This window comes from Pipistrellus kuhlii, unplaced genomic scaffold (assembly GCF_014108245.1).
Source record: "Pipistrellus kuhlii isolate mPipKuh1 unplaced genomic scaffold, mPipKuh1.p scaffold_m20_p_14, whole genome shotgun sequence".
Lineage (NCBI taxonomy): Eukaryota > Metazoa > Chordata > Mammalia > Chiroptera > Vespertilionidae > Pipistrellus > Pipistrellus kuhlii.
Window position 1 is genome coordinate 39836686 of NW_023425449.1, and position 24020 is coordinate 39860705.

Genomic DNA, 24020 nt, shown 5'->3' on the forward strand with positions numbered 1-24020 from the left:
TCAAAGCGACTGGTGGTTCTATAGTTTGGTCGATTTGTATATTAGGCTTTTTATTATATGGGATAGTTCCAGAGGTGAGAAATCCGAAATGGGTCTCACTGGCCGAAAAATAAGATGTCAGTGGGCTGTGCTCCTTCTGAAGGCTCTAGGGAAAACCTCTTTTTCATGATGCCATCTTTCTAGTCCTGACTCTCCGCTTCCCTTTTCCTGACTAAGGACCTCTGTGACTGCACTGGACCTACTGGGATAACCTTCTCACTTTAAGATCAACTGATTAGAAGCATAATTCCATCTGTAACCTTAGCCCTCCTACACCGCCCTTTGCCACATAATATTAGACACCTACAGGTTCCAAGGATTAGGCCAGAACATCTTTGGGAGGGAGTAGGGAGACATTACTCTGCCCACCACAGATTTATAGATATATTTTTCATATGTTTACATCTGATCTTCCCAGTTTGATCAGTGACAAGATCCTGGAACAAGGGAGATAAATTTCTTCAGATTCCAAACACCTAGCAGTACCCGACGAAGGGGTTGTTCAGGTGGGCACTGACTTGAGTTAGGCACAGAATGACTAACTCAGAAAGCAACTTGATTCTAACTCAAGAGCTAAACCATTTTGCATCATGAAGCAGATCTTAGCTCTGAACGCCTTCTTGTGCCTTACCTGAGTCTGCCGTGTGGAGCATGAGCCATCGGATGGCCACGTTGCAGTCTCGCAGGCAGTTCAGGAGCCTTGGAATGTTGTCCAGGACCATCTCCTCCCTTAAGTAACCTTCTTTCAGAAACTGATGCACTTGACCGTGCACTCTTTCACTAACAGTAGCATATCTGCTTGCCTTCGCAAATAAAAACGTGAGTTACATTTAAAAAGAGAATCACACTGAAATGAATCCCTGGATGGATAATGACATTTCTATATGAGATGCCTAACATATGGACTGTAGTGGATAAGGCTCTAAGGGGGTTTACTAGACATTTTTATTATTTATTTATTTATTTAAAATATATTTTACTGATTTTACACAGAGAAGAATTGAGAGGGATAGAGAGTTAGAAACGTCGATGAGAGAGAAACATCGACTAGCTGCCTTTTGCACCCCCCACACTGGGGATGTGCCCGCAACCAAGGTACATGCCCTTAACCGGAATCGAACCCGGGACCTTTCAGTCCGCAGGCCGACACTCTATCCACTGAGCCAAACCGGTTTCGGCCTAGACATTTTTAAAAAGAGTATTAGTGGAGTGGTGGGGGGGCAATGGTAAGATATGTACACATATAATACCTTAATAAAAAATGAATAAAAAAATAAATAAAAAGAATATTAGACTGCCTGGCCAGTGTGGCTCATTGGTTGAGTGTCGGCCTATGAACTAGGAGATCTTGGTTCGATTCCTGGTCAGGGCATATACCGGGGTTGCAGCCTCGATCACCAGTGTGGGACATGTAGGAGACAGCTGATCAATGATTATCTCTTATCATTCTCTCTCCCTCTCCCTTCTTCTCTAAGATCAATAAAGATATATATTTTTAAAAAGAGTACTGGATTTAGGATTAAGAGACTAAAATCTAGTCCAGGCTGGGATTAAATATTGGTGTGACTTTGGGTTTAATCTCTGCGTTATTGGTTTCTCCAAATGTAAACTGGACCAGGTGGTGGTTCCCTCCTATTCTTGTGTGGAAAAGAAACATAAGGATAGAAGCTAAATTATCTGTTCTTCCCATTACTATCAATAAAGAAGTCAGAGCAGAGTACAAATACTCAGATGATGAGACTTCTACAGACAGATGAAAGCTTAACAAAAAAACACACCCCAGCCAAAACCGGTTTGGCTTAGTGGTAGAGCGTTGGTCTGCAGGCTGGAAGGTCCCAGGTTCGATTCCGGTCAGGGGCATGTACCTTGGTTGCGGGCACATCCCCGGTAAGGGGTGTGCAAGAGGCAGCTAGTCGATGTTCCTCTCTTATCGACGTTTCTAGCTCTCTCTCTCTCTCCCTTCCTCTCTGTAAAAAATCAATAAAATATATATTAAAACACACACACACACACACACACACACACAAACACACCCCAGTGCATCCAAACTGAATTTGCAGACTTTTGGTAAATTTGATTTGCCGTCAGCAAGACTTAATGTTAAACATCATTAACCTAGTCAGATTAGTTTAAAACTATCACTAGATGTTTCATCAGGAGACTCTGAAGAATTTCTTACAATGTTACAAAAGAGAAAATGCAATTTTGGAAGAGATTTCAGTAATGAAAAATTAATGCTCTGATGCTGGTAAGTATGAAAGCACCACTTTCTCTAATATATTTCTAGGAGACATTCCAGAATTGAAATTATTATGTGCATTATTTATGGATTGCAGTGCATCAGAATAAAACAGGCGAGGTCTTTGAATCAATATTACTCCCACACTGGAAATCAATATTATTCCCACACAGGTAGGCTGAGAAAGATGTTCAGAAATACCAAGTATGTTCCCCAATAAATGATTTTATTTTTATTCCTTTGTTGCCTCCCATAAGTACTCTGACCAGGGATTGAACCTGCAACCTTTTGGTTTAGGGAACAACTCTCCAAAGAATTGAGCCTTACCAGCCAGGGATACTTTGTACTCTTTATTAAAGAGACACAATATAGCCATTTAACCTTTAAGGAGAAGAATGCCTTTAGTCTTGTTGTTTATCTTGCACATCAGAAATGATGAATTTAAAGTACAGTGACAGGGCTTATGTATACATTCAGTTACTGTCTTCAACACCCATCTTGTTGACGACAATATTAAAATTCTGGTTACTAGTAAAAGTAACCAGAACATAAGGCCGCAATCTTTACGCAAGAATAAACAAAGTCAGTGGGAACCACATATCACGCTGGTTCATCTTAGGTTGCTGAATCCTCCTTAGGACCCAAGTCTCCCATTTATGTGTAAGATACAAGTTAAAAAATCTACAATTAATCGATCTTATTCTGCAAAAATCAGCTTTCATTAATCATTGCATTCATGTTTTTGTAGATGTCTTCCAAATTCCTTGTGAAATCTATGTGGCTCATTTCCTGCCCTATTAATGCAGCCTGGAAGTTGTTTGAGAATCCTCCCTGACTGACCAGAACTTACTTGTTCTCTGACATTTGCAAGGTCCAGGGTATTGTTTAAAGCAGTTTTTGCAGCTTTGTAAGGTTCCCAAGCATCTGCTAGATTAACTGTGATCCCCATGTAAATGCTAATTACCTGAAAGAGGAGACATTCACTCAGCATTTGTTAAATACCCACCCATCCCACACACATCAAGGCAAGGGGCTGGGAAAAGACACGGTTAAGGTTAAGAGGAGACACTGCCCACTCCCATTTTATATTCCATTTCAATGGAAGTCAATGAGAAAGTAAGATGTTCCAGACACACAGGGGAGTGTTCTTACTTAGGAGCACTCTGGAACAAAAGTGAGAATGTTGCTGTTCGTGAACAATAAGTAAAAGGAGATCTTCCTTTCAAAGTGCTGTCTGTTAGATTCCTTGGTGAAGGAAAATGAAAGGGGAAAGAGACGCAGAGACTGACTAGACAGTGTTCTCAAACATTTTCATCTCAGTCTTTATTTATACTCTTAAAAGTCACTGAGGACACCCCAAAGAATGTTTTTGAAAAACGTGGATTATATCTATTGATATTTATCATATTACACATTCAAACTGAGAACTTTCATTTAAAATAAACCCATTACATGTTAGCATACTTTTTGTATTAAAATAATCAAATTAAAGTTTTCCCTCCAAAAAACTGTGAGAATGGCATTGTTTTACATTTATTTTTGAAACTATTACATACAATGCCTCTTTATCCCTATTAGTGTTTTTCTTTAAAATTCTCTTGATGTCATATTAATATTTTCTCACTGGCTTTTTATTGGTTGGCATTTGCCTGGCATATCTTTTTTTATTCCTTTATTTTCAGTGCGCCAGGTGGATCTGACTTTCCTTTGTACTAAGAGTGTTTCTGAGGATAGCATTACGGCCAACACTTCTTTATGAAGCTCAGGCAAAGGGAGCCAGACTATCAGCGTGTTCTTCTTGGTAGCTCAACCCTAGCGTGTGAGAACGCCATTGGTGGGCAAGGGCACCGTCTCCTAATTGCAGTCTGTTCTGCCCACCAGTAAAGTCCACATTCGGGGCCTCATCACAGTTAGTTTGAGACTCAACAGACAGCAAGAATTCCGCTGCCTGAGAACATGATCCAACTTATTGTTCCTTGTGAAAGCCTCATGAGCAAAGAAAACATTTCACATAGATTAAGTATGTTAAGCCAGTGTTATCCTCTTAAGAATTACTATTGTAACATTAAAAAGTAATAAGCAAATCCCTGCAGTAAGCTAAATCTTCACAGCCCCATCAGTGTGAGCGTATAGAGAAAACCCATTATAAAAGTGAAATTCTATTCATAAAATGACAAATTAGAACAATTCTGCTAGCTTAAGTTCATAAAATAAGAATAAAGGCTTCTGTAACTTAGCTGCAATCTCTGTAGCTAAAAAGCAAGACACGTTAAAATACATGGTTTTACCTTGAGAGAGCCCATTTGAGAAAAAAAGGAATAGGTTCAGGAAATTTTACTGGCTGATCTATTCCTTCATGTTATGATTTATAAAATTCTCAACACACTTAAAGTAATTTTACTTAAGTGATTTTTATGTCTCACTATTTACAACATTATGACCTCTGGGTAATAGGCCAAGAGAATGGAAAAACCAGTCCTTTAACAAGCTTCTTATAGAGCAAAAAAAACTAATAGCAATACTTACCCAATTATCTGGAAAGTATTTATCCACTATCTCTCGCATTTTTGCTTGATGGGTATGGAGAATGGAAGGGTCAAAGTAGAGGATGACGTACAGCATGGCGGCCTGAGTTGCCAGGGCCGTGCTGCGGTGCTCCGGCAACGGGTACGCTGAGACCTGCAAACAGAGACGAGACTCAGAAGAGGCAGCCGCTGGTAACAACCGAACTTACATGCGCCACATATATGACTGCATTATAGGGAAGACCGGTCTCTAAAAATCTTTAGAGCATCTGGACTCTGGAAGCAATTCTCCTGGCACTGCCAGCCAGGGCCTTCCTTCTTATCCCGACCACACGATCTGATGCTCTTCCTTCCAGCCCGCAACCTGGCTGCAATTCTAAGCCTTTTCCTTACAAAGAGAGAGTTGTGACCCCAGGTCTCCCACCAGTTGTCCATTTTGTGTCTTTCCCATTAAACTCTTAGAACTGACAGAATCCACACTCTCTATTGCTATTTTCTCACTTCCTGTTTGCTCATCAACTCATTGAAATCTGTCTTCCACCGTCCTCTCAACGGGGTTTCCCAAGGTCACTCATGAGCTCACAATCACCCAGTTCACTGCCTCTTCTAGCACTCTCACGTAGGTTCTCTCAGGAATGACATTCTCTCCACTGGTTTCCCAGGCACCACTCTGCTAATCTGCTTTGTGGGGGGTTCTCCTGCCAGCTTCCCAATGCTGGTGTGTCCCAGCCCATCCCCTCCCGCTCGAGGAATCCTGGCTGCTCACAGTACACGTCACCGCAAGGACGGGAGGGAGGGATGGTTACAAGGACAGCAGAGTGATGCCTCATGGAACCTGGCAGCTCTCTGGAAGGGCCTAGAGCTGTGAACACAAAGCCCTTACTGTTTCTCCTTTTGATGTGTTTGCCCAATGTTTCTCTCTCTCCAGGTTTTCCATAACGTGGCAGAATGAGGCTGCTTCAGAGTCCAAGTTTTGCATGTTGGGAGTAAATCCATGCCCCCAAACTGTTTTTCAGGCCCAATTCCAAATTACCTGGAGATGGAATCTGACCCATCTTGGGTCAAGTGACTGCCCCACTTCTATTAGTCAGGGACAGGGAAGGGCAGGGCAGACGGACAACAGTGGTGCACTGGCTGTTGCTCTAACCACTTGGCTACACTGGCCAGGGCAGGCAGGGTTTCCAGTCCTGCTCATTCTGCCTCCTCTGCCTGGACTGCTCTCACATCCCCTTTGCCACCTGTTCTCTGACACGTGTGCTTTCCTGTAATTTCTTTAGTTGTCTGTCTTTTTTCCTCAGCTACGAAATCACTGTACACAGGGGCCACGCCTCCCTCCAGCACGTGCACAGGCGCATAACATCCACTCAGTAACTACTTTCCAAATAGAGCTCAAATCCAATCTCTTCCCAGAAACCCCTAATTCTGTCTAAATCAATATCCCTCTTTCCTCTCCCATCCCACAGCATAGCTCAAAGGTCTTAAATAATTTTTAGCTGCTTTTACTCTTTTGAGGAAGCAGGAAGGGCAGGAGGAACTGAGGAGGAAAGTGAAATGAGGCTTTTAAATGACTAAGATCTTAACGGACTCAATTCCCACCTGGTTGTAAATATCGTCAGATCTTAGTCGACCAATGACCATACTGATGAAGGATGCATTGATAGGCACTCTCTGGAAATAGCTCTCAGGATAGTTGGGTGGTCTTTTGGCTCCTGGTTGGCTGGAATAACCTGTACTTCGGAGCAGCTTACAAATATCATCCATGTTTGAATCAGCAGAAGATCGAGCGGCACTAAGTCACATGAACAATGGGAAGTAAAGGGCCAAACAAACCACACACATCAGAAACTGAGAAGTCCAATGAAGCAGAAGAATTTCTTGATTTTATCTAGTTTTAGATATCACCGTGGGTCAATTTATATCCTTAAGATTCAAAATCATATTTTCAAAAAGCCTATTAAGATACAGCAAACATATAAGATGGGTTCTCGGATGTAAGTATAGTTCTAGGTCAAGGTCCACTGTCCCTTTTCCAGGGTCTGAATTTGTTTCAGAATATAGCATTTTCCAAATGTAACAAAGCACGTACACAGACCATATACAATATAACATTCCAGTGGGGTGGCAGCTTGCATTCCACGATCACCACACATTAATATTTATATAGGAAATGTTAGGAATATCACACAAGAGAGATAAATCAAGACTATCTATAGCCTCATATTAGCTCTGGTCAGGTTTTGACTCCATATGGTTTCAGGTTGGATCAAGTTTTGCTGCCAAAGAAGTTATCTCTATGTGTGCCTCTGTGTGTGTGTGTGTGTGTGTGTGTGTGTGTGTGTGTGTGTATGTGTATTTTCCATAGCTCTTTGGATTTCAGAATTGCACATAAAGAATGTGAACCTGCACCAATGTTTCATAAATTAAAAAAAAATTTTAAACAATCAAGACAACTTAAAGTGAGATATACATTAATTGGTTTTTCTTGTTAAGGGGCACTTTCTACATAGATTTAATCAAAACATCTGTGATTTTCGGGGTGGTTTGGAGTAGGATTCTCTCAAAGAATCTTAGACTTGACAATGGCCTCCTACTGAATGTAGGAACCTCCTTTGTCACAACTCCGAGTTGCATTTTTTTCGTGTCACTTCAATAATGGATCCCCACATTCTAATGAATTAGCTGTTGTACCAAAAGAGACAAAGCCAGATTGTCAAAGCTGGGCTTGAGAAGCAAATTTTTCTCTTCTTTATGTCATTTACCTTTTTTGTTTTTCAAGGGACTTTCAGAAATATAGGCAAGTCCATTCGAAGTTCATTTTTAAAACCACGGATGTTAAGACAGCTCTTGGTCACGAATATGAGAATGAATTATGCATGTGGGTGGAGTCTCCTCCCACTGATAAAGCTGGAAGGAAGCAGGCCAGCTGAGTAGCTAAGCATAATTTATTGCTGAGCAGGCAGCAGTCCAGGTGTCCCCAAACAATCCTGCTGTGGAGGACTTCCCTCCTTGCCCTATTTAGGTTGTCCTAATTCGTAAGTTTGAAAATGTTAATTCTAGTCCACACATCTTTAGCTCAAATTCCTAACTGACTCCTGCTTATTGACTGTTTCTTCCCTGAATTTTGACTATTTCTGACATTAACCCTGTATCCAGATTTTGACTCATTAAGTCAACAAGCTGAAACCTGTGTGCTAGGTAGTAGAATTAGAGTTGGTTGAAGTGATACTCCTTCTTGAAGTCACAGCTCTTTGTGGACATACCTAACACATGATCATGACAGGTGCTGTTGCTTGTTTTGTGTTTGTCTCCTTGCTTATATATGGGTGAGAATTCCCTTTCAACCTGATCCCTGAGTGATAACTTTGCAAAGCCATCAACCTGAAACTGAGAACAGAAAATTCATCCATTTCCTTACATATGACAAGGAGTAATATTTGAGACTTAAAAATAAAAACAAACCAAAGAAGAATATTCATTAGACTTCCACATTTGCAAATTTATCTTTAAGATAAAGAAAATTCAGATTCCCTTAAAAACACACACAACACATCCAAAAACTGAGGTACCGTCACGGACATGACAATCTGTATATCTCTAATGATCTATAACATGTCTATTATCTGGAGACTATATGACATCTAATCTGTTACGATGATATGAAATATATAGTAACTGCTGTAATTTCTATTGTATCTTCAGAAGAAATTAAGAATCTTCTCTTTTTTGCATTCTAGATCACACTGCTGCTGTTTGCAATAAAAAGCAGTATAGAAACCTACACTGCATTGTACCAATAGCATGTTTTTGGCCCATGCAGCCCCAGCCCAGGGATACCTGTATCGATAGTAAGAAACCAGCATTCTCTCTCTGACTTCCCCTTCAATCTTTTGGTCAATGACCAGCAGCATGACTCCGTACAGATACAGCGCTTCACACTAGGAAGAGAAAGAGACAATGGCCAAATTCACAGGAGGACATTCTCATGGAGGCATGCTGATGATGGTTAAAAAGGTCACTTTTCTCCCATTCCTCCTAAAAGCTTCATATTACAAGGAAAATGCAGGTTCCCCCCGAAGGGCTGTCTCACCTTCTGTACAGAATGAGCTTTGAAAACTTTATGTAAAATAAATTTCAACTCAGAGTGCTAATCTTTCAGCTGGCCTGGTTTTGATATTTTGCTTGGGTTATGAATATTATGAACACCTTTAAGCCATCCACTTTCTTAACAGACATTTCTTAAGTGAGCACTATATACTAGGTGCCAGGCTAGATGTCTGGGATGCCAAAGATAAAGAAGAGAGGACTGTTACACCGAGGAAGCTCAGAAACGCTACACAATCTTTAGTCACTTGTAATTCTGTTCCAAGTTACAGTGTTCTACATTCGGACAAAGATCTGTTAGTCAGAAGATAATTATCAGAGAATTTTGCTTCACTTTAAAGAAGGGTACTCTGTATGTACTTGTGACTTACAGGAAAAAGGTGATGCTAAGCTTGCCACTCTTGAACTCCTATTTAAATGGTCACTAGCACTTACTAAAAGTTGTTTCCCATCTTCATTGAGCAGCACAGTTTCTATGGTTTGCTGAATGTAAACACCTTCATTGAGATCTTCCAGGTATCTAGAAGATGAAACCCCAGAGCATGTTATTCAATGATAATGAAAACTTAAACAATATCTTTGATGAAGAAAAGTGAAGATTTCTAAAGGTGAAGCAAGATACCAGGCATTCTGATCTTCAAATAATTTTTGAGCTGAAACTCATGGCGATGGAAGCCACAGGTTGATGGTTACGGCTACTCCAAGTAAAAGGAATATTCCCTAGTCCCAATTTATGAATTACAAATATCTTAGGAAGTAAAGGCATACAAACATGGACTAGTTTAAATAGCTTTTAATTAGTTTTAAAGCTAGTGAGTAATGAATTCTTAAGGGCTGGAAGGAAGAGAATATTGTGTGGTTAGGGATAAGAAAGAATGACCATGAAAATTGTTCCTTTTTTCCACTTCTCATATATAATATACTAAAATATGATCATAAACCATAGGATTGAAACACATTATAAGTTAGTATAGACCAACATTATTGTAACACTTTAATAAAACTCTAAGATACTTAAGATGACTAGTGCTACAGGAAGGACAAGACAATTATGCATGGTATAATCTAGTACACTGTGGAATAACTCAGAAAGATTGACATATTTTAGGATGGCCCTTTCCCCCACCACAATTTATTATCAGAATAAGCTATTACTAAATTAATCAATACCTGTTTAAGTCTACAATGTATTTATGCACACTCTGAAATGCTAAATAAAATCTGGTCACAATTTCTATGTTGTTTTCACGAAATTCTTCATCTAAATCCTGTAGCTCTGGCTTAGCTTCCAGTTTGCTTTCCCATAATTCTGGACCCTAGGAAGAAAAACACATTTATGGAAAAATCAATAAAAACATACTTGTGGGTAACGATTTCCAAGTAGTCTTAAAAATGTGTTCTTATGGCTTAAAAGGCATGTCAAAAGTTGAAAGCAGAGCAACAGAAAGTAATAAAGATAACAGAAGCCTAGATATAAAATCCCTTTGAAAGAAACGAATTTGAATTGCAATCACAATTAGCATGCTTAAATATGAAATGTGTTACATCAAAGTTATTTTTATAAAATGTGGTTCTATTAATTAAGGCTCCACACAATACCTTTACATTATTTTCAAGTTAGTTGGCTGATATTAAATTTGGTTTAAAAATCTCTCCCATTTGCCCTAGCTGGTTTTGCTCAGTGTATAGAGCATCAGCCTGTGGTCTGAAGGGTCCTGGGATTGATTCCAGTTAAGGGCATATACCTCAGATGCAGGCTCAATTCATGGCCCTGAGCAGGGCGTGTGCGGGAGGCAACCAATCAATGTGTCTCTCTCACTTCAATGTTTCTCTTTCTCTCCCCCTCCTTTCAACTCTCTAAAAACCTATGGAAAAATATCCTCAGGTGAGGATTAACAAAAACATAAAAATAAAAATCCCTCCTATTTAACTCTTTCTCCATAATGACTTAACTCCTCAGCATCTCATGGGCCCCACAGAAAGCATGCTTTTGTAGAAAAGACAATGGTAAAAATGCTGAGGGGGAAGATTACCTTAAAGTAGCTGAAATCAAATATGATATCTCCATATTTCTGTTGATCAGCTCTGTCTTTTAGCCTGAATACGGTAGGAATAAACTCAGAGAGCCGCAAAAGCTCAGCAATGATGGCATTGCCACAGGAAACGATCCTGAGGATGGCCTGGCCGCAGAGGTTGTTCTCAGCTAGGAAGTCCAACATCCTGAGGACCAGCAGCTACCCCGTGTGTGGCCGGTGGGGACGGTTAACCCGCTTCAGAAATGGGCTCTGCGAATCATTAGTGGAAACCGGGTCTGACAGATGTTTGCTCCATTTAAGAAACTGTATCAAAAGAACAAAATAAATCTCGATTTAAGGAAGCATGTGAAACACATAGATATTTTTCTCCCAAATTCCCTAACAAACAAACAAACAAATAAACAAAAAAAAATGAGTTCTGATGGGGGGTGAATTTCTTCACATTTTCCATGTGGAAGGGCTTTGATAAATTAACACTCTTGGCCTCTTTTTCAACCCTTGATTCATTTCTCCCCCTGAGGAAAGACCCAATGCGGCTACCACTGAGCTTGGGAGAAGGAACGACTGAGCATGTGTGGTTCAATGTGCCCTCAACTGGGCACTGATTATTACATTTTCCTCCCAGGAAAGTCACTTGTTTTACCTTCGGGAAAAGGTATGTCATAAAAATCCACTAGAATTAGTTGAAGGAACACCTTTAGAAATGCTTTTCTCACATGTTATGTGCAGGAAGTCCTAGTTATCAAGGGTAATACATGCCTGAGAAAGGCTGCGCAGTGACTGTAAAGACAAGCATTTCATACCAAGTAGTAGGAAAGTTTGATTAGTTATAACTGAAAACATTGTAGCTAAAACCGATGAAAATAAGTTTCTGCTTAACAAAATTTAGGATAAAATTGCAACAACGATGTACTAATTTAATGGACAGAGGAGTCAAAAGTTTATTTTACTAAACTCTGATTTTGGCAACACAGCATCTTATACTTTACTGTGACCGGGTGCATGAAATTTGTGCACATTAAAAGGGGGATTAATTAGAGGAAATAATTTAATATTGCTATTTGCCCTCCTTTCTCTATAACAGAAGTGTCAGAAATGAAAAAAAATTAGTAAAATGTATATGAAAACCTTCCTCCTGTCAGAGTCTGGGGCACACCATAAGACCCAGAGTCAGGTCCCCGCCCATCCACATGCACCTCAAAATTGCATGAGACCTAGACCTGGCCAGCTCACCCCCACTGGGCTAGATCCAGACTCAGCCAGTCCTACCCTTGTCAAGCCCTGCCAGGCAAGGGGCTTAGCTTCAGGTCCCCTGGCCCGGTGCCAGGACAGGTGGGCATGGCCTGAGGTCCTTCAGCCCAGACCAGGTGAGGGGCATGGCTTGAGATCCTGTCAAACCCCGCTAGGTAGGGTGCATGGCCTGAGGTGCCCCATCAAGCCCCGCCAGGTGGGGGGATGCAGACTCAGGTACCCCGCCAAACCCTGCTAGGTGGGGGCTTGGACTGAGTTCCCCTGACCCAGCACTGGAGGTACACCTTGAGGTCCCCCATCAAATCCCACTGGCTGAGAGGCATGGCTTGAGGTCCCCTGTCAAGCCCAGCCAGGCAGGGGGGTGCAGCCTGAGGTTCCCTGTTAAGCCCTGACAGGCAGGGGGTGAGGCCTAGTGCTGGGGTGGAGGGTGCAGCTTGAAGCCTCTTGTCAAGCCCCACCTGGTGGGGGCCATGGCCTCAGGTCCCCTGGCCTGAACTGGGGCCTGGGGTGCAGCCTGAGGTCCCCCAGCCTGACTCCAGGGCAGGGGGCACAGCCTGAGGTCCTCTGTCAAGGCCCACAGGGCAGGGAAAGGCGTAGCCTCAGGTCTCTGCTGATTGTTTGTTAAGGCTCCTTAAGAGAACTTGGCTTCAGCTGTGGGTGCAGCCATTTTTGTGACTGAGTGATGGTCAATTAGCATATTCCCTCTTTATTAGATAGGATGGGTACCAATGCTGAAGCAATCTTAGAGACAGGTAGCTTCACAGGTTTTAAGACTTAGTTGAGCTTAAAAAAATCATTCTGGATGGTCTTAGGCGACCCTACTAACAGTTCTCAACCTGCTGTAGAGCCTAAGACCATAGGAAAACACAGATATTTACATTATAATTCTTTGACAGTAGCAAAATTACAGTTATGAAGTAGCAATGAAAATAATTTTATGGTTGGGAGTCACTACAACATGAGGAACAGCATTAAAGGGTAGCAGCATTAGGAAGGTTGAGAATCACTGCTCCAGAATGACATGTAACTAAACATTGTAGCAGAAGCTGTATTAAATCTTCCATTTGGTTCTACTGGTGCTAGGGATGAAGAAGGTTCCAATGCAGATTGCACTGCCATTTGGCATGGAAGGAAGCTAGAGATCCCACTCAATTTTCCAATTGCCTTTACAAAGCACCCAGAAAAGTGGTAGTTATTTCACCTTTCAGAATTTGGTATGAAACTGGTGTTTAGTTTGGAAAGTGATCCTGGGCAAAAAGACAACCTGCTTTCAAGAATGAAGCATGAAATCACCCTACCAACTAGCCAATGAGCACAGGACTGAACTCTGAAGGACAATGAATTGTCTTGGGACAAGCCGCTGTGAGGACAAGAAAAGATGGCCTAATTTTATCCTGCCACTACCCTTCAGTTCCACAGAGAGAGGAGTCCATCCATCATTAGGGAAAAATATGGTGGTTATGGCTCAAGATAAAAGTGATAGGAATCTCCAGAAAAATTCTGAAATGAGTCTGATCGCTCTAGTCTGATTCATGAGTCCTGGAAAAAAGACAGGAGCAGGAAAACGGGAAGGTGTTCCTCACTGTAGGTACAGGCGGTAAAACCTCCACCTCCCTCCCACCGCCCTCATCCCCATCCCTTGTCAGGGAGGGAACTCCGTGCCTTGCCATCAGGCGCCCTGGGTCTGCCATGGGCTCTGTACGTTTTTGGTTTGTTTGGTTTTGGGGAGCCTCTGAACACTTTTCCGAAATGGGCAGGCTTTGGCACCGGCATGTCCCAGGTGGGGGAATTCGGGTGCAGAGAGGAACAATGACTTGCCGGACGGGGCCCACGGCCCATGGCAGACCTAGAATTCCCCTCTGGGCCCGCCGGGCGGTAAAATCGCTCACTAAGCACCCAGTTTCCCCAGATAAAATGGAGAAATAGCGACGTGCACCGGCCCGGCTCCCGGAAAATTGGAAGCTCAGACGCCGGCCAAGCAGCCGGGCGCCCCTCCCCGCAGCGCCGGCGGCGGGGGACACACTTTCCATCGGGTGGAAGCGAGCAGCCTGGATGGCGGCAGCCCCAGCCCGGGGGTCCCACAGTCCTTCACGCCAGGCACCTACCGACCCCCACCCCACCCAAGTCCCCCCGGCCAGGAGGGGAAGCGGGACGCAAAGGAGGGGCGCGTGCACCCCGCCACCCACCTGTCATCCGGGCAGCGCAGGGCGCAGAGCCGGGCGGCCGATCGCGCGGGCTCGGCACCGGGGAGGGGGTGGTCCCTACCCCGCCTCTCCGATGGGGTGCTTCCTACCCTCAGGCCCTCAGCCCCGGACCGGGCACCCGCGGGACCCCGGCTTCCGCCCCTGGCTCCCCGGGCGGTCACATGACCCAAGGGGCGGAGCGTCACGTGACCGCAGGCGGGCAACGGCTGATGACGTTTGAGCCCGCGCTCGGTTGAGGAAGGATTTGGGGTCCCGCTGTAGGAACGTCGGGGTGCAGCCAGGCGGAGCTGGGTGGGACGGCAGGTAAGGCGGAGCGCGAGGTGGCGACGGGGAGGGGCGGGAGGTGTCGCCTCCCTCCGGGGCCTCCACGGGCCTCCGGGCTGGGGTCCCCCTCCTTTCCCGCCTCTTGACAACCTCCCCTTCTGGGACCCTCCCCTCGCCCTCCAGCCCGCAGGCTGTGGGGAAGGTGACGCGTTCCTGACCCCAGCATCTCTGGTTTGAAGTGTCTGTGCACCGGGCGGAGGGCGGGACGTCAGGCACCCGCTGCGCTTCGGGTTCCTCTCCGGTCCGCCCGGGGGTGCGAGGACCGGAGGGGGGGAGGGAGCGCCGGCGGCGGTTCTGCGGGGCCCGAGCCTGTGGCTGCTGCTGCGGCTTCTCCCGGGCCTCACTGGTCGCTGTCGGTGGGAGCTGTGTCCTGTGCCGGACACTGTTTCTGAGCTCTGGGTCAAGCTGCTCCCTGGGCGAAGGAGTGGCGGGCGGGGGAGCAAGTAGTTGTGATGAGTGAGTGAGTGAGAAAGAAACTGATCGGTTGCATCCCCTACACACCCGGATGGAGGGAGAGAGAGAAAGAGAAACATTGATCGGTTGGCTCCCCTACACACCTGGCTGGGGATTGAACTCAAAACCTAGGTATGTGCCCTGAACAGGAATTGAACCACAACCTTCTGGGGACTCCGCTCCAAGCAACCGAGCCACTCCGCCAGGGCAAGCAGCGTTTTTCCATTAGCTAATAACTGGTCCTGCCAACAGAATCTTACAGACCTGCTAGGCTCTGAATGTTTGTGCCCCCTCCCCTATTCATATGTTGAATTCCTAATGTCAGTGTTATTTTAGTAGATGGGGTCTTTGGGGGTGGTGATGTGCTCAGGACTAGAGGGTGGAGCTCATGAGGCTCCGGAGAGTTCCCTTGTCCCTTTTATGGCGACAAAGAGTTAGAAGGCATGGGCTATAAACTAGGGAGAGGGCTGTCACCAGAGCTTGCTGCTGTCACCCCGCTATTGGACTTCCCAGTCTCCAGAACTGTGAGAAATAAATATCTTGTTTATAAGCTACCTTGCCTGGTATTTTGTTGTAGCAGCTGGAATAGCCTAAGTAGGACAAGGCCTGTTAAGGGAGGCCAAATAACATGCTGGGGGGGGGGAGGGTACTCAGGAAACATGTAACCTCACTTAAACTGTCGCAGAGACCATAGGAACAGGGACCAAAGGATGGCTGTTACCTGGGGAAGGCTCCGAGAGGAGGCTGATTTAACCTGGGGTTTCTCAACCACTGCACAGTTGGACCGGGGCCAACAGTCCTTTCTTTTGGGGGCTGTGCTGTGACATATCCTTAGCTGTACTTCATGGGAAGAATGGAAGAGTGTGTGTCTACTCCATTTTTTCTGCTCCATTCACTCTCTCAGCTTCCCAGTCTGAATCTTTTCCTTTGAAACATTCCAGAATCACAGAAGAAAGTTTTCCCTAGCTCTCTGCAAGGGTAAAGTTTTATCGGAGTAGTGTGGATTTTGCCTGCACACAAAAGGATAGCTACCATGTGGTAAACCCTTTTCCATTTATCCCAAATTGCATTAATCCTTATATATATTGCATCTTAGTCCGCTTGGGCTGCTATTTAAAAAAAAACAAACCCATAAGCTGGTAACTTCAACAACAGGAAATCATTTCTTACAGTCTTTTGGAGACAAATGCTGGCATGGTTGGATACTGGTGAGGGCTCTCTTTCTGGGTTACAGCCAGCCACCTTCCCCCTTCTTGCTTTGTGGTCACTTGTGAGGAGGAGGAGGATGAGGAGCAGAGAGAATGAGAATGCACCCTAGTGTCTCTTCCTCTTCCTCTTCCAATAAGATGCCCATCTTATCCTGAAGGTTCTATCCTCATGACCCCATCTAAACCTGCTTATCTCCCAAAGCCTTCATCTCCGCATACCATCACATGGAGTGTTAGGGTCTCAACATATGAATTTTGGGGAGACACATTATCTTAATGTTCTCCATACATGTTTGGTCCTAAGAATCATCTGGGGGAACTTCATAAAAACTCAGTTTCCTCAGTGTGTCCAGTAGAGACTGATTCAATGGATCTCAGATAGTATCCATAAATCTGTAATTTTAGTAAGCATTTCAAATGATTCTTAAGATCAGAGAAGTTGGAGAAAACTGCAAAATTTTATTTATCCTTAATAATGCTATGAGATAGATGTGGTTTTCTGCTTTTACACAGAAGCAAGCTGCAGATAGAGAAGGTAAGAAACTTAACCAGGGCATAGACAGGATGGAAGTTCCAGGCCTCTGGGTCCACTGTCTGTTTTCTTAAGCACTACTTTGTATTGCCCTTCACAGGGTTATAATGATGAAGTTAATGGTAATATCTGTCCCCATGTTAAAAGATTTATGTGCTGGGGATTGTTCTGAGTGTTTTATTATACACACACACACACACACACACACACACACACATCTATAACTATATATTTATATCTACCGTGTTCCCCTGAAAATAAGATATCCTCTGAAAATAAGACCTAGCGCATGGAAAGATAAGACATCCCCTGAAAATAAGACCTAGCGCAACTTTGGGAGAAAAAATTAATATAAGACACTGTCTTATTTTCAGGGAAATAGGGTATATCTATATCTATATATCTATATCTATGTCTATATCTATATCTATGAACAAACTCATAGGCATTGGATCATCCTTATTTTACAGAAAGTTAGGGTATAGCATTGAGAGGTTAAATAATTTGCCTAAAGTCATTGAGATACTTAAGTAGTAAAATCAGGCTTTGAACTCCGATAGTCTGGCTCTTGAAGCTACAGGCTTAATCCCTGCTCTATATTGCCTCCATATTCTGCTCCATAAGGCAGCTAATGTTTATTTTAGTCTAAACACGATTCATGTTATTTGTAAGTAAAAATGATATTCCAGGAAGATGTGTCCTGCCTGTACTGGGGCTTTATCCCTAGTTCATATATGTAACACACTTTGAAAATCATGTCTGTAGAACAGTGCTGCCCAATGCAGCAGCCACTAGATGCATGAGTTAAATTGATTAAAATTAAACACAATTAAAAACTCAGTTCCTCAGTCATGCTGACCACTTTTGAAGTAATGGATAGCCACACATGTACCTAGTGGCTATCATATTAGACAGTGCAGAGCCTCTGCCATTTTTGTCACGTCTGAAAGTTCCTTTGGATCAGTGGTCGGTAAACCACGGCTCGCGAGCCACATGTGGCTGTTTGGCCCCTTGAGTGTTCTAATGCCACTTCTTCAAAACAGACTCGCCCAGGCCGAAAACTGACTTCTGTGCATGGGCCACGAAGTTTCAGTCGCACTGTACTTGCGCGCCTGCACATGGTATTTTGTGGAAGAGCCACACTTAAGAGGCCAAAGAGCCGCATGTGGCTTGCTAGCCGCGGTTTGCCAACCACTGTTTTGGATAATGCTGTTCTATCTAGATCATGTAGACTTACACAAGAATCAGACTAGGAAACTGAGCACTTGAACCATATCATTTGATCCCAGCAAGTTTGTATTTTTTGAGTAACAGTAGTATGACTGATGAACTCTTAAATCTAAGTGGCTTTGCACAGTTAGAGTTTTTGTTTCTTTCATGCACTGAGCCTGATTAGTGGGGCAGTTTTCCTCCAAACAGTGATGTCAGGTTCTGGGCTTTTTCCATATTCTCCATCTTCAATTTAGAGCTTCCAAGGGCACTGCTTGCCTGTTTCAAGCTATCAAAATGGGAAGGAGTATGGCGAAAGTGTGTTTTTTATGGACTGGGCCTGCATATGGCTTATACATCATTGCCTTGAATTCAGTCATATGACCACACCCAATTGCAAGGAAGGCTGCAAACTATGGTCAAGCTATGTGACCAAGTTGAAGAGGAAATGAGATGGGTGGGCACCAAGCTACTATCTGAGGATATTTTTCAGTATGACTTTTATTATCTCCCTAGAGGCCCAATGCACAAAATTCGTGCGGGAGTAGGCCTTTGCAGTCCCCGTGGCTGCCTTGGTCCTCCCAGCCCCCACTTCATCTAGAAGGTCATCCGAAAGGGCGTCCAGATGGTCGGTCCACTCTTTGGCCTTTTGGTCCATTTGCAAATTACTCTTTTATTATTATAGACTAGAGGCCCAGTGCACAAAATTTGTGTACTGGGGACAGGGGTGCCCCTCAGCCCAGCCTGCATTTTCTCCAATCTGGGACCACTCCGGGGATGTCTGGATTGGGGCTAAACCGGCAGACGGACATCTTTCTCACAATCTGAGACTACTGGCTCCTAACTGCTCGCCTGCCTGCCTGATTGCCCCTAACCACTTCTGCCTGCCAGCCTGATTGCCCCCTAACCCCTCCCCTTCTGGCCTGATTAACAAACACCTAACTACTTCCCTGCCGACCCGATTGCCCCTAACTGCTCTCCCCTGCTGTCCTGATCGCCCACAACTACCCTTCCCTGCCACCCTGTTTACCCCTAACTGCCTCTGCCTGCCTGATCACTCCTAACTGCCCACCCCTGCAGGCCTGATCTGGCCCCCAACTGCCCTCCTTTGCTGGCTAATTTGGTTCTGATTGGTTGGTTTCTATACCGTCAGTGCCAAAAGCTCTGCCTCCTAGTCAGCCATTGGCTCCTCACCATTCACTCAGATTTGGTTCTGATTGGTCGGTTTCTATGCCAGTCTGCATCAAAAGCTCCATCTCCTAGGCAGCCATTGGTTCCTCACATTTCACCCAAATTTGGTTCTGATTGGTCAGTTTCTGTGCCAGTCAATGTCTCTGGACCTATCAATGGGGCCTGATCATTAAGGCGGGCTGATAAGTAGCCCCTGTGGAGGCTTGGAGAGAAATGGAGGGGTGTCTGCTGGCCAGGCCCAGAAAAAAAGAGGCAAGTGCTGATCAACAGCTGTCACAGAGTCTATGGATCAGACCTTGCTTCTCTCTTTAGGCCTCTCTTCGGGCCTGTTTCACAGCCCCCTCAGCAGTCAGTGCTGGGTCACTGTGCCTGCAGCCCTAGCAGTCAGTGCTGGGTTGCCCTAGCGCTGACTGCAGGACTGACTTTTGGTTGGCCGAGCCTCTGTTCGTTATGGATGTGATGGACCCAGGGTTTTTATATATTGGGCTATGTGATGATCCACGATGCCTTGATCGCCATGGACAGACTTATTTTCCAGGAATTACTGGTGTACTTTTTCTTTATGGAGAAAGAGAATTCTGAAACTTTCACTTAAAAACATTTTTTATAGAATTTATTGGGGTGACATGGTTAATAAAAGTATATAGGTTTCAATATACACTTCTGTAATACGTTGTTGGAATATTTCTTTGTGAGTTCACCAACCCAAGTAATCTTCTGTCATCATTTATTTGACCCACTTTACCCTCTTCTACCCCTCATCCCCCTTTCCTTCTGGAATCCTATGGTTGTCTGTGTCTGAGTTTTTGTTTGTCTGATTTGTTCATTTGCTCTCAATTTTATATGCCACATAAGAGTGAAATCATATGTCTTTTTTACTTTATTTAGCATGATGTTCACAAGTTCTATTCATGTCGCAAATGACAGTATTTCATTTTTTCTTTTGGCTGAGTAGTTAATATTCTATTGTGTATATATACCACATCTTCTTTATCCAGTCATGTATTGAGAGATACATTGATTGTATACATGTCTTAGCCACTGTGAGTAATGCTGCAATAGGGGTACAAAGACTTTATGAATAAATGCTTTCTGGGTCATAGGGTAATAGCTCTGTTTTTAATTTTTTGAGGAACCTCCCCATTGTTTTGCATAATGGCTGTATCAATTTATATTCCCACCAGCAGTGAATGAGGGTTCCTTTTTCTCCACAATGTCTCAGACACTTTTATTTATTGTGTTGTTGATAATAGCCATTCTAACAGGTATGAAGGGGTAGCTCATTGTGGTTTTGATTTGCATTTCTCTAAAAGCTAGTGAACATATAAGGCATTTCTATGACTGTCAAGATGCTCATAGCCAAATCTGTATTTCAAATATAATACTGTGTAGAATTCTAAAGAATCCTAAAGCCTACATGATTGCATTCTAATTTTCTCATGTACTTGGTTTTCTCTTTAGTCTGTTTTTTTAATTCTGATTTTTATGAATTTATTGTATGTATATGTTTATATTGTATAAGCTATTTCAACTTATTTGTTGTAATAAAGTGAGATTTTTAAATAACAGTGTCTTTCGCTAAAATGCATATATTAAAAAATCATCATTGGTTATTTATGGTCATATATTCTGTCTTTTGGTGTAAAATACTAATACTGCAGAAAGCTTCAGAAAATGACCTAACAGGAACCTGTTTTGTGATTTGGATTTTAGCATGTTTAACATTTTGCCCTTAGGTCTTGATTTTTAAAAAATATATATATTTTATTGATTTTTTACAGAGAAGAAGGGAGAGGGATAGAGATCTAGAAACATTGATGAGAGAGAATCATTGATCAGCTGCCTCTTGCACACCCCCTACTGGGGATGTGCCCGCAACCAATGTACATGCCCTTGACTGGAATCGGACCTGGGACCTTTCAGTCTGCAGACTGACGCTCTATCCACTGAACCAAACCGGTTTCGGCCAGGTCTTGATTTTTTAAGATAAAAAAAAAATAAAGTTATTTTTCTTTATAAATTTTAGAAATTCTTTATAAAAACTCATAAATTGTATTTCATTGTGTTTGAAAACTTAGGTAAAAATTCAAGATGCCTGGGCGTTCCAGTTCAAATTCAGGTTCAACTGGTTTTATATCCTTCAGCAGTATAGAATCTGCTCTCTCCTCCTTAAAAAACTTCCAAACCTGCATCAACACTGGAATGGACACAGCTTCTAGTGTTGCTTTCGATCTTGTGGAAACTCAGAGTAAGTAGTCATAATTAAAATGTATTTCTTTTGTGTCTACTTTGAGGTAACTTGTATGGGGGCATTATGGGAGGGATGCTAGATATTGCTCACTTTGTGTGTATCCTTGGGACGATCATTTAATCCCTCTGGGCACCTGTTCTTTCATCTTGTTCTCTGTGCCATATAGTAATGTGCTGAGGATGAAATAAGCTTGATTCATTCATGTGTGTTCAAGCAGTATGTGCACTAGAAATTTATGGGCTAAAATATGAAGGTTCCTGACCTCAAGGAACATATAATCAAAAGTATGTGGCATTTGTGAACTTTACAGTATACAAGTGCATTTAATAAATATGTTTTCCAGTAACTTAATTCTACAGTGGAACATTAGATTTGTTCTTGGAAGGCTGGTGGAAAACCGAAGCATTTTTTTCATTAGAAATAATGTAAGTTGAATTAATCCATTCCAGACCCCCAAGTGGTTCCCTGTTTTAACCTTCCTTATATACAATAATGTCTAATGTACTGTTTAATCTATAAATAAACACTTAAAAATTGGCAAGAAATGTAAATAAAAATTTAATAAAAAGGAAAAGAAATGTACATTAAGAATGAAAATTTAGCCAGGACTGGTTTGGCTCAACGGATAGAGCGTCGGCTTGGGGACTGAAAGGTCCCGGGTTCGATTCCGGTCAAGGGCATGTACCTTGGCTGCGGGCATATCCCCAGTAGGGGGTGTGCAAGAGGCAGCTGATCGATGACTCTCTCTCATCGATGTTTCTGACTCTCTATCTCTCTCCCTTCCTCTCTGTACAAAATCAATAAAATATATTAAAACACACACACACACACACACACACACAAAAAGAATGAAAATTTAATAATAATAATAATAAAAACCACACATGAAAATATTCACAGCACATTTTCCTGAGATGTTCATGATGCTAAACTGACCCATACTCGTGCATTCTCTCCTTTCTTTGTTGCCTGCGAGATACATGGCTGATCATACAGATAGCATGAAAGGGTTGTTGAGTCAAGAAGCAAATTGTTCGAGATAGGAGATGTTTGAGAAACGAGGTTTGACTGTACTTTGATCACCTTATAGACAGACTAAGCTTATGCTAGAGGTACTGCTGCCAAAGGAAGGCCTCTACAAAGGAGACCAGCTTTGTTGGACTTGACCAACATTTTTGGATCAGAATACCTAGAAAGATGTTATTTGCTTTCTTTGAATTACAGTTGTTTTTATCTTATATACGGAGGCAAGGGATCAATATTATCTTTTTTGTATCTTTTTGTTTTCTTTTTAATATCATTGGTTTTTGTGATTTGATTGTGATGTGCCCTGGTATGATTTTCTTTGTTTATTCTGTCTAGTGTTCTTTGAGCTTTATGGATTTATGGGTTTACAGTTCTGATCAAATTTGGGAAAATTTCTGCTGCTATTTCTTCAAATACTGTTTCTTCTTACCCCCTCTCTATCTGAGACTCTAATTACAAATCTGAGGCTCATTTGTTTTTTTTCCCCTATTCTTTTTTCTTTCTGACACTAATTTGAAAAGTTTGTATTTCTATGCCTTCAAGTTCACTATTTTTGTTTTCTGCAGTGTCTAATCTGCTGTTAAGTCTATTCAGTGAATTTTTAATTTCAGGGGGTGGAGTTTTCAGCTGTAGACGACATAAGAAAGAATTAAATGGAATCTTATTTCTGAAAGATTTGGAGTGGGGTGGGGTTGCGCACCTATGACATGAGGCCATAATGTATCAAAAGAGATTTTATTCCTGGCACCTGGGTGCAGGTGGGCTGAGACTGAGAAAGGCATCAGCGAAGAGAACAGGGAGAGAGGTTTTTATTAACTTTTGCTGGCTGTGAGCGGCTCTGCTGATGTAAGGGTCCAGTCCATCCTTGGTTCCTCTCATGCCAGGTGTCTTCTGGTTATCTGAGCTATGCTGTGTTCAAGACTGCAAGCTTTCTGCAAGATATCCGCTAAGTACAGTAAGTTTTTCTCTGACCCATTTTATTCTTTTTAACCCTTTCAATTTCTATCTTTCACTTCTTTCTTCATTATGCTCATTTTCTTCTATATTCTTGAATATGTGAAGCATATTTATATAGCTGTTTCAATATCTTTGCTAGTTCTGTCATTTCGATCTATTGCTGCTGCTTAACATGGACATTGTATGTATTATGTTGTTGAGTTTTGGGTGTTGTTGTCTTCCTTTAAGGAGTTTTGGTGTTTGTTTTGCCAGGAAGTTATTTGTAGATATTCCTTTACACTAGGGAAGGTCTAGTATAGTTTTACTTTAGGGCTAATTTAGCTTTGTTACATTGGCCTTTCTGGAGTCTCTGTTGATTGTCTGGAGGGTTCTGTGAGACCTCTACTCTGCTGGGTAGAATCTGAATGTCCTTTTTTTATCTTTTAAGTGTTTTTTTGTTTTGTTTTTTTTTTGTTTTTAAAAATATGTTCTTTA

At 42.7% G+C, this 24020-nt stretch overlaps 2 protein-coding genes across 9 annotated transcripts in view; one reads left to right on the top strand and one right to left on the bottom strand.

Annotated features, from left to right (window-relative positions):
* WASHC5 (WASH complex subunit 5) overlaps positions 1–14525 on the bottom strand; it is a 59742-nt gene extending 45217 nt beyond the window's left edge. For 3 of the 4 annotated variants that reach the window (XR_006741594.1, XM_045581521.1, XM_036437258.2), the window contains exons 1-9: positions 14378–14525; positions 10938–11243; positions 10075–10220; positions 9340–9424; positions 8638–8738; positions 6400–6592; positions 4805–4957; positions 3129–3242; positions 671–842 (exon numbers count right to left, since the gene is read on the bottom strand). Coding sequence is in view for 3 of the 4 variants with exons in the window: in XM_045581521.1 (XP_045437477.1) it covers positions 671–842; positions 3129–3242; positions 4805–4957; positions 6400–6592; positions 8638–8738; positions 9340–9424; positions 10075–10220; positions 10938–11123 (1150 nt within the window). In the remaining variant the exon portion in view is untranslated. Of the gene's footprint in view, positions 1–670; positions 843–3128; positions 3243–4804; positions 4958–6399; positions 6593–8637; positions 8739–9339; positions 9425–10074; positions 10221–10937; positions 11244–14377 lie in introns of those variants that run through there. The other variant, XM_045581522.1, reaches the window with a different exon arrangement.
* A 46-nt stretch (positions 14526–14571) lies between these two features.
* Positions 14572–24020, top strand: part of NSMCE2 (NSE2 (MMS21) homolog, SMC5-SMC6 complex SUMO ligase) — a 218461-nt gene continuing 209012 nt past the window's right edge. For 2 of the 5 annotated variants that reach the window (XM_045581524.1, XM_045581525.1), the window contains exons 1-2: positions 14572–14698; positions 21391–21560. In XM_045581524.1, the coding sequence (XP_045437480.1) occupies positions 21404–21560 (157 nt within the window). In that variant the 5' untranslated portion in view covers positions 14572–14698; positions 21391–21403. The remainder of the gene's footprint in view (positions 14699–21390; positions 21561–24020) is intronic. The other 3 variants (XM_045581526.1, XM_036437263.2, XM_036437266.2) reach the window with 3 other exon arrangements.